The sequence below is a fragment of the Acomys russatus genome, chromosome 18, assembly GCF_903995435.1.
Source record: "Acomys russatus chromosome 18, mAcoRus1.1, whole genome shotgun sequence".
Classification (NCBI taxonomy): Eukaryota; Metazoa; Chordata; class Mammalia; order Rodentia; family Muridae; genus Acomys; species Acomys russatus.
Window position 1 is genome coordinate 21,717,559 of NC_067154.1, and position 15,381 is coordinate 21,732,939.

The following is a 15,381-nucleotide window of genomic DNA, read 5'->3' on the forward strand; positions in this document are numbered from 1 at the left end:
TTGCACTGTCCCCTTGTGTCCCACCGAGGACATGGGTCTGTGCTGCCCATAGGTCCTTTAGTCATCTTGCCTGTCAGGAGGGCAATTGTGGTATCACAGTGCTTGTGTTCAAGGTACTGGTATTTTACTTAATAATTGCCCAAAGTACATGAGTAACGGTGCTGACAACTTGATTGCAGCCTATTGTTACAATGGTCATTATTGTCCATCTTTTGTTTGTTTTTATTCTTGTTTATTGAGACAGGGTTTCTCTGTGTAGCCCTGGCTGTCCTAGACTCACTTTGTAGACCAGGCTGGTCTCGAACTCACAGAGATCCACTTGTTGCTCTTACAAAGGACCCAGATTCAGTTTCCAGCACCCACATGATGGCTCACAGCCATCCATAACTTCACTTTCAAGGGATCTGACACTTTCTTCTGACCTCCACGGGCACCAGGCACATAAAGGGTGCACATGCTTACACAAAAGCAAAATAATCACATGCATAAAATAAATAAATATTTTTTAAGTATATGTAGCAGGTGCTGTGGGTAAATAAGGCCCTTGCTGTGCATGTATGGGGACCTGAGGGTGATTCTGAGAACCCATGTCAGAAGGACAGGTGGATAACTGAGGCTCACAGACAAAACAGCCTAGCCTAGTTAGTGAGGTCCAGACCAAGGAGAGACCCTGTCTCAAAAAAAACAAAAAACAAGGTAGATTGCATCTAAGGAATGACACCTATGACCTCTGACCTCCATGCACACGGAAACACATACAAAATGCATGGGGGTATATACTAAATGCATGTGTAAGTATGCTATAATAAAAGTGTCTGTTGCTGTTACTTAATCTGTAACTTTTGCACATGTCCTGGGTGCTGTTTTGAGCCACTGAAGCAGTGGGTGAGACTCCCTCACCCCATGAGCATTGAGCACGAAACCGCAAATGCTCTCTACCCCTGAGCTGTGCAGCCAGCCTAGTCCTGTTGCTGCTCTTCTCGCTGGGATGTGATATTCTGATGGATCGTTCTGACCCACAGTGGCCGTGAAAGAGCGTCCAAGTCACCATGCTGATCCTGTGGGAGAGAGGAGGACTGTTATCTCTGGGGGACACTAGGTGGTTTTATAAGGACTCTGGGTCCCTAGAGGAAAGTGGGAGAAGTCAGGAGTAAGCACAGCAGGCAGGGGTTTGGTAAACATGTTCACAGCCTGAGATAGTGAGCCATTATGGTGCACATAGAAGAAAGGATGGAAGTAGCCTAACATGGCTTCAGTAGAAACAGAAAACAGAAGGTCAATTGCTAAGTTTGTCACTAGGAACACCTCCCCACAGGGACTCTAGTAATAGCCTGCCCGTTCTCGTTTATGTAGTGTCCCTGCTTTCAGAAATGAATGCCTCGTGCTAACTGCTCTTGTGCATAGTTCTGTGGCTGCTTCTGAGTTTTTCTAGACACTGGGTCATATCAAAACCACCTGTTGCTTGTGAGTAAAAATGGTTTTTCCAATCACCCTTCTCTTTCTTGGCTGCCCTCAGCACCTCACAAAACTGCTTTGGAGAGTGGAGCAGCTATTCTTTTTGCCTTCTGTTCTGAAGAAGACCTAATCCAAAACTGGAGTCACCTAGCCAGGAAATACTACAGGGCATCATGGTTTCTATAATAGTACAGGGCACTAAGTGTCTACTGCCAGGGCCACCTTAATATTGCAGAGCAGAAACACTGACAGCCTTTACCGTATTTGAGGTGGCCTTGCATGACTACTCTTTTCCTTGACTTTGGAGGCCGATGGTGTTGGATGTCAACTTTTTGAAAGCTGTTAAAAATATCAGGCAAAAACAGAAGAGGTGGGATATATAAAGCACTGGTGGTTTGTCCCGCCCCTTGGGTCTCAGAATTTAGCTAGCATGTTGTTTTTGTGGCTGTTGAAAATATTGGCTGTCCTCCTGCGGAATGGCAGCCGGACGGAAGCATTTCTGTGCAAGTAAACTGTAGCTGTGCCAATTATTTGTGAGGTATTAATGTTCAGTTTTTTGGCACTTACCTGCACTCAATGACAAAAACATCTGGTTCCTCTCAAAGGTTTATTTTTAAGTAAAGCCCACAAAAATCATATTAACTCCATCACCTTTCATTCTCTATTTCCAGGTTTTCTGAAAACTTCTCCATCTGTTATACCTATTTGAATTTAGAAAGAGAAGAAGCACGGTACTCAGAGTTAAGTGAGAAGTGGCTTTGGACAGTGGGTTTTGCAACCCTGTCTTATTTTTGGCAGCCATTAGGATCATTTGTTTGGGCCTGATTACAAGTGGAGAGATCTTCTCCATGGACTCCTGGGCTGTAGCTGGAAGCCTCTCCAGTGCCTAGTGGGAAGTTGGGCCAGAGGGATGAGTCAAGCTGAGGATGTGCAGGCTCTGAATCGAAGGACCACAGAGAAGCAGCGGGCAGGAGTGTTTCCTGCCTATTTGAAGATGGTCTGCTGGCCAGTGGCCCTACCACGTTCCAGTTATGCTCCAGCACACAGGCCTGGACAAGGCCCATTGTCTATTTACATGAGAGCTTTTTTAAATAAGTTGAAATTATATGGAGAAAGCTAACTCTTGTGATTCTGTCTCTGAGCAGCTCTGATGCTTTTTTTGTTAGGTACCTTTTACATACTAGGCCTGTTTGGCTACACTTTTGGGGGATGAAAGATACAGTAACATATAAGCAAGGTAATGCTTCTTCACACCTTTTAGTTCAAGTCTGTGAGATCTGTAAAATATTACTCATTTTAATTAGGATGGGCATTTTGTTGCACAGAAATAGCTCCTGGTGAAGAGGCCTAGGGAGAAAGTTCTTTGCCAAAGATTCTGTAAACTGGGATACAGAAATAACATAGGGCATATTACAAATATCTAGGTGGAGAGAGGGCATTTAGGGCTGTAATACTAGACATTTTAAAATATGCACCAAGCATATCACTTAGGCTCCAAGTAAAAATTGCAAAAGCCCCTAGGAGTGCTTAGCAGGAAGGAGAAAGAATGAGATTGAGGTAGTGAGCATTTGGGGAGGTGGACAGAGGGCTCCAGAGTCAAGAGGAAAATGCTGGTGGCTCATCTGGAAAATCCCACAGGAAAAGAACAGAATTCTTTCACTCCAGCACACAGGGCTCTGCAGGAAAGAAGAGGGCCCAGCCACTGCTGCTCACCCAGAATGTCACAGGCATGCATGTTGGACCCCTGCACACACCCCCCATCCTCTTCCTGTATCTCTGTTTGCTTTTGAATTCCAGGATGGTCTCTCAAAGGAAGAAGAAAAAGAGAGAGAGACAGAAAGACAGACAGACCGACAGCAAAGAAAGACAGACCTGAACTATCAGTTAATATCACAGTACTTAACGTATGAATGCTTTGTGGTGTTTGAAAAGAGTAGGGCCACTGCAGTATCTGGAATTGCTGTGCCAGTGTCATTATGAATTTGTTGGGAGGCTGTACAGTGGAGGTGGTAGGACTCGAACCCAGGGCCTCCAGCACACCAGGCAAGCGTGCACCTGCAGCAGTGAAGGTCGCAGTTATTAGTGATCAAAAGCTGAGAATCTACTTTGGGGAGGGCTGAAAGATAAGAGGGCAGAAGGTCATCCTGTGTGAAAACAGTTGTGACTCCAAATCAGGCAAGGCCTACAGATGAAATGCAAACTTGACGGCTTTGCCAGAGGTGGAAGTTGGGACGCACAGAAGCTACTAGGGAGAGAAGGGAATTTGGGGGGGGGGAGGCGTTTGAGACAGGGTTTCTCTGTGTAGCCTTGTAGCCTTGGCTGTTTTGGACTTGCTTTGTAGATCAGGCTGGCCTCAAACTCACAGCGATCTGCCTGCCTCTGCCTCCCGAGTGCTGGGATTAAAGGCATGCGCCACCACGCCCGGGCGAGAAGGGCATTTTTATCATGCATTATCATTGTAGAAGGAGCAGGTTAATTTATAAAAACAGATGGTGGTCATCTTCTCATTGTTGCTAAGCCAGCAGCAGCATACGAAAGGCCGCCATTCCTAGGGACATGTCACTGTGACTTTCATTCCATCAGGATCTGTGAGAGAACATTTGGGTTATGGGTGAGAATGACTCCAAGCTTCGTGTGCGTGCACTCACAGCCTGTAGTCTCTGTCCTGTAGCACTCTCTTCCCCTTCATGCATTGTCTCACTAGAAGCAAAAACAGCTCCGCTTCATGCACTCCGTACCCCAGTGAGCAACAAGTGCACTGCAAACACACACCGGAATCAGAATGGACAAAGTCACCTAATCAGTCAGGAAAACACAGGCGACTGGCCTCATTATGGATTGCTGCGTTTATCAGTACAGTGTGCAGATTGAACCTAGCCATGAGTACTCAGCAGGCGCTCTACCACTGAGCTGCATCCTCAGAGAGGAAAGGCCTTAGCCTCTCACTACTGTCCCCCACCCATCCTGGATAGTCCAGTCAATTTGTTGCATATGTTTGATGTCAAACAGCGGAAAGCCCACCGTAGCGTGGCCTCAATAGAAGAGCACGTACTTATTCATGTAGAACACCAGGACTAAGTAACTGTGTCAGCAGCTAAGTTATGGCGTGAGCGGTGTGGGCTCTTCTCTCCACTGCCACCCTCTGTTGATGTCATGCAGTCCGTAGGCAGAGGCCACAGCACTTCGCCATGTCCTCACTCAGCTGGGTCTGATGGCAGAAAGTGTGTGAGTGTGCATGTGTGTGTGTGTGTGCACGTGTGCCTGTGTGCATGCATGTGTGCTGAGGGTTGGTGAGGATAATGCATGCCAAATAGAGGGAATTCTTCTCCCCACTTCTTTTTTTTTTTACCCCTGGAGGAAACTTTTTCAGCAGCCTCCTGACACTTTGTCTGACATCTCAGGTCACCCTGAGACCAGTGGATGGCGAGGCCGTCCACCCATAATTCATCTGGCTTCTGTGTAACGGAGTAAGAGAGACTGGATATAAGGTAGGGACCTAGAAGTTAGCCATGCCACACCTAGTCCCCATATGGAAAGCAATAATCAACTGTGTGGTCCAGTCAGACCTCCAAGAGTTAACCTTCCTCCCAGAATTATGATCTGGCTATTGATGTCATCTTACTGAATTTTGTTGTTATTTTTTTAAATCATAAAATTGAGGAGCAGCCTAAAATATATTGGCCTTTCCCAGAACTACAGGGCTGTGGTGAGTCATGTTCCTTCTCAGGTCTGGCTTCTCCTTACTTCACTGTGGAACACTTTATGAGTTGCAGTTTACAAGATCCATGTTCTTCCGTTTAGTTCATATGTAGGAGGATAATGGCTCTTAGGATTGTATCACACTTCCCTAACAGGAATTAAAGTGCATCTGCTGTGAGAACTGTGTCAAGGCGTTTAGCACATGGGGAAAGTTGTGCCAGGAATTATGAGGGACTGTTTTCCGGCTGGAGAAAATGTCCGTCCCCTTTGTGTGACTTGAGCAGTCCCTAGTTTACTCATTAGAATGACTTTCTGGGGCATTTGGTAGATGAGCCCAGTTCTCAGGGGACATGCCTTCCAGCTGCACCCAGCATGTTCATGAAAGGCAGGGGCTTATCTGCTTTCCTAACAGCCAGTGCCCCTTAGCATACCGCTGTCTGTAAGAGTAGCTGGCTGCCCTGCTCCACCTAAAGAAATATGTTCCTGTGAGTGAGACTGCTGGCATTTGTACACTGATTCGAAGTTAGATTAACTCCCCAGATGCCATGCTTCTAATTAAATATTCCTGGAATTTCATGGTGTTTCTGTGAAATACATCAGGGTTTGGTGGATGGTTTGGTCAAGAATTAGTCTATTTTGAAATGTGTCATTTTGAGTTGGTACAAGGCATGTTAGTGAGCAACATGAGCAGAGTTCCTTCCCCAATAAAAAATTGGAGGTGGCAAAGAGCATACTGCTAATTGCCCAAAGCCATTAGCCCATTCGCTGCCTCTCTGATAGCCATTATAAGTATCCTTAGACTAGTGACAACATGACGTGGGGCGCGTCCTGAGGAGGCTGGTAGAGCGGCCTCTTCTTTTGTTTGTCATCATTTTAGTTCTTGATTCTCAAAAGGCTGTTCTCTTAGCAGGCTGTATGCAGTGTCTACAGGAAAGAAGTACTGTTGACTAAAGGGAGGCGACTTGTCGCATAGCAATTTCTTTCTCTTGCCTCTTTCAGAGTTCTTTATCTTAAAATAAGCAACAGACCAGAAAGGACACAAACACTCCAAAGCGAAGACCAGTGTCCATAACAGTTGTTCCTTCACTAGACCCATGCTTGCTTTGAGTTCCTACCTTAGGCTCCTTCGGTGGAGTGTGACCTGGGAGTAAGCCATTCCTCCCCAATTGCCTTTCCCATGTTGTCACAGCACAAGGCTCGTGGGGTGTTGCTGGGACAGACCTGACGATGTTGATTTTGGCAGGATTGTGGAATGAGTTTGGAACTTGGCCTGGAATAGCCATTGAGTGGAAGAGCTTAATAAGCTGTTATAGGAATTTGAAAAATACTTTTGAGAGCATTGCAGGTAGTGAAGGGCCTTGCTTGGGAAACTTCTGAGGTTAAATTTGTGGCTCCTTCAAAGATTCTTATTAGGCCATTCCTGTGATGTATTTTGAATTGAGAATCTGTGGTGTCTGGTCAGCTGGTGCTAAAGAATCAGCTGCGATTAATAAAAGACCTGCACCACTGATGTGAAACCTTCACTGCGGCAATCGATACTGGACAGCTGAGGATGAGAAGGCACCAGCATCACTGAGGTGAAGCCTCCTGAGAGTGTTTCCCCAGAGTCAGCACACAGAAGCCGTGGTCCAGAGAGGAGAGAGTAAGGCTGGCTGCATTGCATGTACTTGGTCATGTATACAAGTCTCACAGGTAGTACTTGTTAGGCATGAAGGGGTCATGAAGAGCAGTCGAGACCTGGCACTGGGAGAGGCCACTGGTGAAGGTGCAGCCTTGGTTGCAGTGGAGGACAAATGCTCGAAAGGATGGGGGAGGGGGGTAAGGCTTGGCACCATGTGGCCCTGAAGAGAGGCCAGGAGGCCATTGGTGAAGGTGAATCCTGTGAAGACCCCAGCATATTTGAGATGCCAGGACTGGATTGTGAGATGACCACCAAGAACGGCAGTAGGTGTGGAGTGGTGGAGTGGGGCTGGCCTGGGCCTGAGACAGACTTTTTGTGTGTCATGCAGGACAGAGCCAGAGGAGTGGAATTGCCAAGCCCTCTGGAGCCCAGAGGCTCATGAGTCCCAGTCAGTGGACACTGAACTGTCTACAGCACCAAAGTTTTCATTTTGCTTTGACCTGGTTATAAATGTGCCCTGTTCTTCCCTCTTGGAATAAGAAGTATGTAGGTTGTTTTATTGTTTTTGGTTTGGTTTGGTTTTTGGTTTTTCCAGACAGGGTTTCTCTGTGTAGCCTTGGCTGTCCTGGACTTGCTTTGTAGACCAGGCTGGCCTTGAACTCACAACAATCCTCCTGCCTCTGCCTTCCGAGTTCTGGGATTAAAGGCATGCAACACCATGCCCGATGGTTGTTTTTGTTTTACAGGAGCATACAGTTGAGAAAATTTCAACTTTTCAACAGACTTCTCAGGTGTTTGAATTTTTTGAAGACTGGGAGTTTGTGAAATTGTATTACATTTTACATTGTGATCATAAGATGAGATCTTATGGATAAATAAGAAAAGAAAGTCACTATTGTGTTTCACATTGACAGAGGATCAGTTGTCCTGGTTAGTTTTTTTTCTTTTGTTTTTGTTTTTATCAACTTCACCCAAGCTAGAGTAATCTGGGAAGAGAAACCTTTAAGTGATAAAATGCCTCCATCAGCTTGCTTATTGGCATGTCTGTAGGGCATTTTTTAGATTTTTGATATATGGTGAAGGACCCAGCCCTCTGCAGGTACTGCCTACCTGAGCGGGTGGGTCTGGGTGGTATCAGAAGGTAGGCTGCATTAGCCATGAGGGAGCAAACCAGTAAGCATTATCCCTCTATAGCCTGTGCTTTAGATCCTGCCTTCAGGTGCCTGCCTTCAGGTGCCTGCCTCCAGGTGCCTGCCTCCAGGTGCCTGCCTCCAGGTGCCTACCCTGACTTCCCCAGTGCACTGAGCTGTAAGAGAGTGGAAGCCTTTCCTCCCCAAGTTGTCTTGGTCACTGTGTCACAACAGTAGGGATATTTTCTAAAACAAGATCTCTCTTTGTAAAGACCACCCATTGGCTGGGGTGGCTGGCAGGAGCGCTCACGTGAGTGCTGGAGATCTGAACTGAGTGCTCATGCATGCAGGAGCCGTCAGAAGAGTCAGGGTCCTTATGGGAAACTAGTCTGTTGTGTAGCCATACCTGGTTTGACTGAAATGCCACTTCATCATCTCATTTGCCACACTGGGACTCCCTGAATCAGTCACAGCTGTCGGGCTGGGCAAGATGGTCGTGGAAGTTAAAGAAATGGTCTGTATTTTATTGAGTGAACAGTTCTGGTCACCATTCTTGGTGTATGTGCATGTGTTGGCATGTCATTTAAAAATAACTTTGGAAGATATGTGAAAATCGAATGGAGACAAACAGTCACAGGTAAAGCTCAAACACCACTTATTTTATTTGAATCCCAAGAATCATAAATACGGTCTGAAAATACAGATTAATTAGGAAACACAATCTGATAACATTTCAGCAATCTAAAAGAATAAATAAGCAAGTTCCCATGTATGTGGGTATGTGAAACCTAAATCTATTGCATGCATATGTATCTATTTTTTAACTTTTGTTGTTTATATTTGTATAAAGTGGCATTGCTCACATAAGAATGAAATAGTTTGATGCCTAGGTGGTGAGTTGACTAGATTGGTAGGGCACTGACCCTTTTAACCCATTGGGAAAATGATAGGATCCATTTCCCTGTTTCCAGTGGATTGCATGCCTTGTGTAAGTGCTCAGAGCATGGTCTACATCAGAACTGTGAAGCTGAAAACAGCTCAGCTCCTGCTCTTTTTTTTTTTTTTAAAGAATTTCTTTTTAATAAATTAAATTTCCTTCCCAACCAAATGGATGTTAAATGAGATAAAGTTTTTTTTTTTTTTTCCCCAGACCGAACCACTTATGAGCTGAGGGTACAAACCCCTAAAGACTTGGGGAAACAGTTCTGTCAGTCTTGCAGCACCTGATGCTCACAACAATAATCATGTGTCTACTTTTACTTTTCAGATAACAATTGAAAGAGACAGTAATGAAGATGTGAGTGACCCAAAACACGGCAAGGAGGACCCAGACAACATGCCCCATGTGGGTGGCAACACCTGGGCTGGTGGAACAGGTTGGTAGCATGTAGATTTTCCTGGGTCTTCACAAATTTTCCTGAGTCCACCAGGCCGTCATTCCAGCCCTGAGATAGCCCGGGCACTGGCTGTCCTCAGTTTCTCTCATTCTGTCGGATCCGTTCTCTGCCTCTGCATGGCATCAAGACATGCTGAGAGCCTGGCATTGGGAACCTTACAGGCTCTGTCACCTATGACCTAAAACTGTTTTCCCTCTTTGAAGTTGTTTCCATCAGTAAATGAGAGAGGTAACATTACCTTCCTCACGAGGGCATGCAAAGATTAAATTAAATCTGAGCATGGTGCACAATGAATGGGCTAAGAACATGATCACTGGAGTGTTGATCCCTTCTTTTCTATTCCTTGCCTTTGGAATTGGGCCAGAAATCTACAGCGAGTTCTTGGAACAACTAACGTGGGGAAGAATTAGCTCTTGTCCACATCTGAGAAGGCAGCGTGTGGAGGGCCACGGTTTGGGGCTGAGGCTGGTGTGGTTTGCACTGATGGCTGCATGCCGTTCCTTCCTCTTGGCTGCCCTCCTGGACCATTGTTCCCAAGCCTGCCGTCTTCCGTTTCCCTCCTACAGCTGCAGCAGACACATGTGCTGGACCACAGGAACAGGGCCAGACTGCACACTGTCTGGCTCTCTCAACCAGGACAAGTGCTGGCACGGCTCGGTCCTTCACCTTCCCCTAGGATGGCCTGTGCTGCTTGGCCTTGAAGGCCTCGGCAGGAAATGGGTTTCTGTGCTGAGACAATATGCTATCAAATAAGCCCAGGACTGCTGGCTTACTCTGTTTATTCATCAAGCATCAGCTTTAAGGAAAGGCTATTTTTAGAAGTGTCCTTTGATCTGGAAGCTAGTGTCAAGCCAACAGTATTTAATCCATATGGAATGCGTCCTGGAACGAGCTGGCCAGATGTTGGCTTCCCGGAAGTGCTTACACAGAGGCAGAGTTTTATTTGTTATTAAATGTGAGTCCATCGGCTCCAGCACCTATTGACACCTAATGACCTGTCTGCTTCCCGACCTTGGATCGTTCAGCTGATCAAGGCTCCTGGACTTCAACTTGTCTTTTTCTGTCTGTCGTTTGTGCCCTTTGGAATTCTCCCCTTTAAACCTCACTCTGGGCCAACAAGTCATTTGGCTTTTTTACATCATCACAGTGTCTTCTTCCCACTCTCGTCTTATGGATGGTTGGTGTGAGTCCACGTTCAGCTGTAAACCTTTTCCATTTAAATGATATGAACTTAGAGTTATGGAGCAGAGAATAGAAGTCTTCTCTCCTCATGCCCTCTCCAGCCAGCTGCTGCTCCCGAGGAGCCATGTGACCCATTCTGGGCACACTCACACTGTCTCTAACAGTTGTGGATTCCACTCATCAAAATGTCAACTCTCGGTGCATAGGAAACGTTAAGCTCAGGCCAACTTCTGCCCATCCTCAAGGAGAACCTCCAGCATGGAGCAGGTCAGGCCACAGCGTTCCACCCTCAGTGCCTTGTCACTGCCTGCCTACCAGTGCTCCACTCTGCCACACACCTGCTGGGAGGGGAAAGCAGGAGCCATGCACACTGTAGAAGGAATTTTCCAGTCCCCCCACTTGTGAATGAAATAAGATGTGCTCAATCAAAAGACTGAAATACTGTGATTAATAGATATTCCTGCTCTCATGGTGTTTGTCCAAAGGAAATGACCTCCCTGGACTTTCATAAGGCAAGGAGTTCATGCCAAGTTCTCATTTTTAGTTTATTAGACAAATCAAAGCTCTAATGGGGGAAAGTAACATAGTTTATCCAACGTCTAAAAGCTTTCCAATTTTCCACCATATGAATCTAGAAATGACCTCACTCTCTATGTCACTGAATCAAATAATTATCTAAGGGCGGCCACTTACGTAGCACTTACTGCATGCCAGCCACATCCCCAAGCAGTCCCGCTTTGTGGAAATCCCATGAGGCAGGTATTGGCATCCTGTGCTATGGATGAGCACTGAGACCACAGGAAAATTGAGGGAGTTCTCCCACAACCCAGCTATGAGTCTAAACCACATTCAAACTCAGGCAATCTGCCTTAATTATGCAGCTAGCTTACAATGCTGCGCTAGGCTGTGCAGCCGAGCACTGCCTCGCCAATACAAAGGGGCCTAGTTATCTAGGCTCAAAAATAATAAACCATTCATACAGAAGCCAAATGTAGCCAGTATGTGTATGTATTTTCTTTGGTCGACACAATGCTTGAAAATAATTTAAATTTGACTGTATATTAGACCAAGCATGCTCTGTAGTTGGTCAATGTCTCTATTACCCTATAATACTATCTACCTAGCATTAAAGGTCTCTAACTTTGATTTCAGTGTAAATAGCTCATGCAGCATTCCATGGCGTGTCCTTACAGGCATGTAAATTTGGGCTTATAATGAAAAGCTGACGCTAATGATGTTTATGTGCTGTGGATTATTCACAGCTGAAAGCCGAAATCTACATGATGATTGACTTCAGCTCTTGGCTAAATAAGTGATATGAGGTCACAAAGAAGTCATTTAATCTCTGTGAATCATTTTCATTATTTTCAAAACAAAAGGAACTTTATAACTTAAATGTCTTGGTGTTTTAGGGGAAATGGGTAACTGGGCATTAGTGTGTGGGACCACTCAGCTAGAAGAACAAAGCTATGCCAGCCTTCGCACAGGGGATAGGAGCAGTAGTAAAGGGCTACAGCCAGTGCACAAAACCACTGAAGCAGACATCAGTCACATAAAGCATTCAAGTTGAAGTTGGACGGAACCTTAGCATATGGGTGGATTGGGACAGATGGAATAAAAGGCCAAGTTACCCTAAATAGGAGTGCCTTTGTGCTTGGGCAATGGTGCTTTGAGGCTTTAATTACTAGTTAGTTCAATTAATATTTCTCAAAGAGATGTCTTAAAGCCACAATCTGACTTTTGTTTTGTGGCCAGGTTCTAGACATAAGATGGCTACGTCCCCATGTTTTCTTTCTAGGGGGAAGAGACACTGCAGGTCTTGGTGGCAAAGGGGGTCCTTATCGCCTGGATGCAGGCCACCCAGTGTACCAGGTGACTCAAGTCGAGAAAGACGCAGTTCCTGAAGATGTCAAGAGAGCTGCAAGAGAGATGGCCCAGAGAGCTTTCCAGCAGAGGTGAGTGTGCCTTGTGCATCTAGAGCACTATAGTCAGCTGGTACCTGCACGAGCATGTGCACACACACACACAGACACACACACACACACACAGACACACACACACACACACACATATGCACACACAATTAACGTCCCAAGGACTGGGTCCTAGGATGATACTAGGGGCTAACATGAGACAGGACCTGTACTCATTCGGGATTTGGAGATAAAAACTAAAACATTCCAGAAAAGAAAAGCTAGAAGGAACCACCAGGGCAGAATGGCAGGTGTCCGTGGTGGAGAGTGCCAGCTTGCCTGCTTGGAACACCCGGAGAGATATGGGCAGTGGACTTGGGTGGAGAGACCTTGTCAGCAGGTTGAGCCTGGAAATCCAAGCCAGGTGAGCCTTCAAGTTCCAGATGTGCCACAACTGCTTTGGGCTACTTTGATTGGCCCCCACAGGGTATTTCACTAGAAGCCCACGTGTGCTCACTCTTCAGCAAAAAGTAAGAAATACCAAAGTAGCTTTGAACACTCTTTCAAACTGAGGGAGGCGCTGGAGGGGTGGGGAGCAGATCTGCATTTCTGTGCTCAGTGGAAGGAGCTGGGGCAGCTAGACAAAAACATGTCAAGGGTATGTGAGTGATGAAATTCCTCCCACATAGAATATCTGGTATGCCGCGCTTCCACATCCTGCAAGTAAACAGCAGGGAACAAAAGAGGCAGAAGCCCAGGTCCAGCCTGCCACACCCTCAGGAAAGCCTGCACGCCTCGGTCCACGTGGGTAGAGCAGGTAGCATAACACGTGTCTGCTGCCGGTGGTGTTGCCCTCAGCCTGGTCATGGGCTTCCCTGGAACCTTGGCAGCTGCTGTGTTCTCACTGGCCAGGATGCACTCCTTGCAAGTGGGGAGCTTCTCCCTCGCTTCTCATAGAGGCTGCAAAGATGGATAACTCTTTAGGGATCGAAATAGTAGTAATTCCTCAAAAAGTGTGGGAGGAAAGTTATGTCATAATGAGGAGTCTTATTAGAACTAAAATATTGCTTGACATTTTATATGAGTAATAAAGCTTCCTTTGAGATGATGATGATGATGATGATAATGAATGTGACTTTCTCCTCTTCGGTTAGTAAATGACTGTTATTGCTGTACCCTACCCCTCACAAGTGATTACCCAGTCTGAGTTTGCCTCCATGGACGTCAGAGTACCCTGGCACACGAATGTACATAGGAGGTGGGAAGCCTTCACAGTGGCACTTAGCAATGAGTGAACCACCTCTGATTGCCACAAGAATAAAAGCCTATTGGGGTACTACTAAGATCCTATGTGGAGGGCTGGAGAGATGGCTCAGAGGTTAAGGGCACTGACTGTTCTCCAGAGGTCCTGAGTTCAGTTCCCAGTAACCACATGGTTTAATTCTCACAAGCATCTATAATGTGATCTGACGCCCTTTTCTGGTGTGCAGGTGTACATACAGCCATAGCACTGTATACATAATAATAAATAAATCTTTAAAAAAAAAAAAAAAAGAACCTGTGGGGAAAGGGGCCAAGGGTCCCCTGTGGTCCTGAGACAGCTGAGTGTCTGACTATAGAAGGAAAGGTCCAGGGAAAGAGGGCAGCCATCTCTGTCTGTCAGTCCTGCCGAGAAGAGCTCAGCCAAGGAGAACATCATGAGGTATTGAGAGGGAGGCCGCAGGCGCGGTACAAGAAGGAAGAATTAAACACAGAGAGCTCCTGAAAAAGACAACACAGCAAAACAAGAGAAAATGCTACCTTAGAAATGGGGATTGCAACCCTTTGCTGAGTGTCTGCTTAGTGCTGCCAGAAATGTGTCTTTAACTTTTTACTATGGACCCTTTCAAGCCCAAAGGTAGATAAAGAAAAACACATGTGAACCCTGTGGACTGCTGCCCCAATACCGTTCCTCTTCTCTACTCTGGCCTGTTTTGAAGCTAATCCAAGATATTATCTCAACTTGTCATAAATATTGCAGACTGTCTCACACAACTAAAATAAGACAGAACCCACATTTAAGCCTTACATATCCATTCACTTTTAGAGCAATACTTCTGTAATCTGATTACTGAATGAGACATACGCACAATGAGGTCAGGTCCTGATGCTTTACAGTACCCCGTACCTTGTCCCCATACTCTGACCACTCTCTCCCATCTTACCTCTTGTGTGAGTATTTGCATCTCTCCTCTGGCTGTAAATCCCATGAGGTCAGAATGTGGAGTGGGACAAACACTCAGAAAATAAATAGGAAACATGTGCAAACACACATAAACACACATGTGCATGCAGGTGCCGGTTATCACCGTACATTCTTGTCCGTGGTATCTACAGTGGACTGGTTCATGCCCCACTAAGTATTCAGTTCTCTTCTATAAAATGACCTTCTCATGTGCTTTAAGTCATTTCTAAAAGATCTATGGTACCTAATGCTGTGTGACTAGTTAATGCACTAATGTTTAGTTCTTGGTGTGGATGGGATTCTATGTGGTTAGTAGAAAAACAATTTCCTTCTAAATATTTTTGATCCACATTTGGTTGAGTCTACAATGATGATCTGGGGGGTTGCCTGTTTGGCATCCCCTGCCAGTCCTAACCTGGCTAGGACTAGGCAGTCCTTACCCTTACTTAGAAGTCTTCCCAGGTGTGAGGGACCTCATGTGACCTATGGGTTGCTCGCATCATTCACAGTATTCAGTTAGCATCGATTTAAATCAGCCTTGCACATCAAGAATTGATCTACTGAAGCCAGCCAACAGAGGGACACAAGCCTAAGTCTTGTACCTCCCATACAGAAACATCACTATGAAGTGAGTGACAGCAGGGAAATGCTTGTGCACGCTTGGAAAAGCTGTCTGGTGGGTACTCACTGTGGAAACTGCACCCACCACCACTTGCTGAAGTAAACCAGCTCCACGCAGTAGATCTCAGTTGTGTTTGCT

General features: G+C 45.9%; 1 protein-coding gene across 1 annotated transcript in view; it reads left to right on the forward strand.

Moving 5' to 3' along the window:
• Vwa8 (von Willebrand factor A domain containing 8) overlaps positions 1-15,381 on the forward strand; it is a 309,886-nt gene that overhangs the window by 266,573 nt on the left and 27,932 nt on the right. The window contains exons 38-39 of the mRNA XM_051160869.1: positions 9,173-9,281; positions 12,283-12,439. Coding sequence (XP_051016826.1) covers positions 9,173-9,281; positions 12,283-12,439 — 266 coding nt within the window. The remainder of the gene's footprint in view (positions 1-9,172; positions 9,282-12,282; positions 12,440-15,381) is intronic.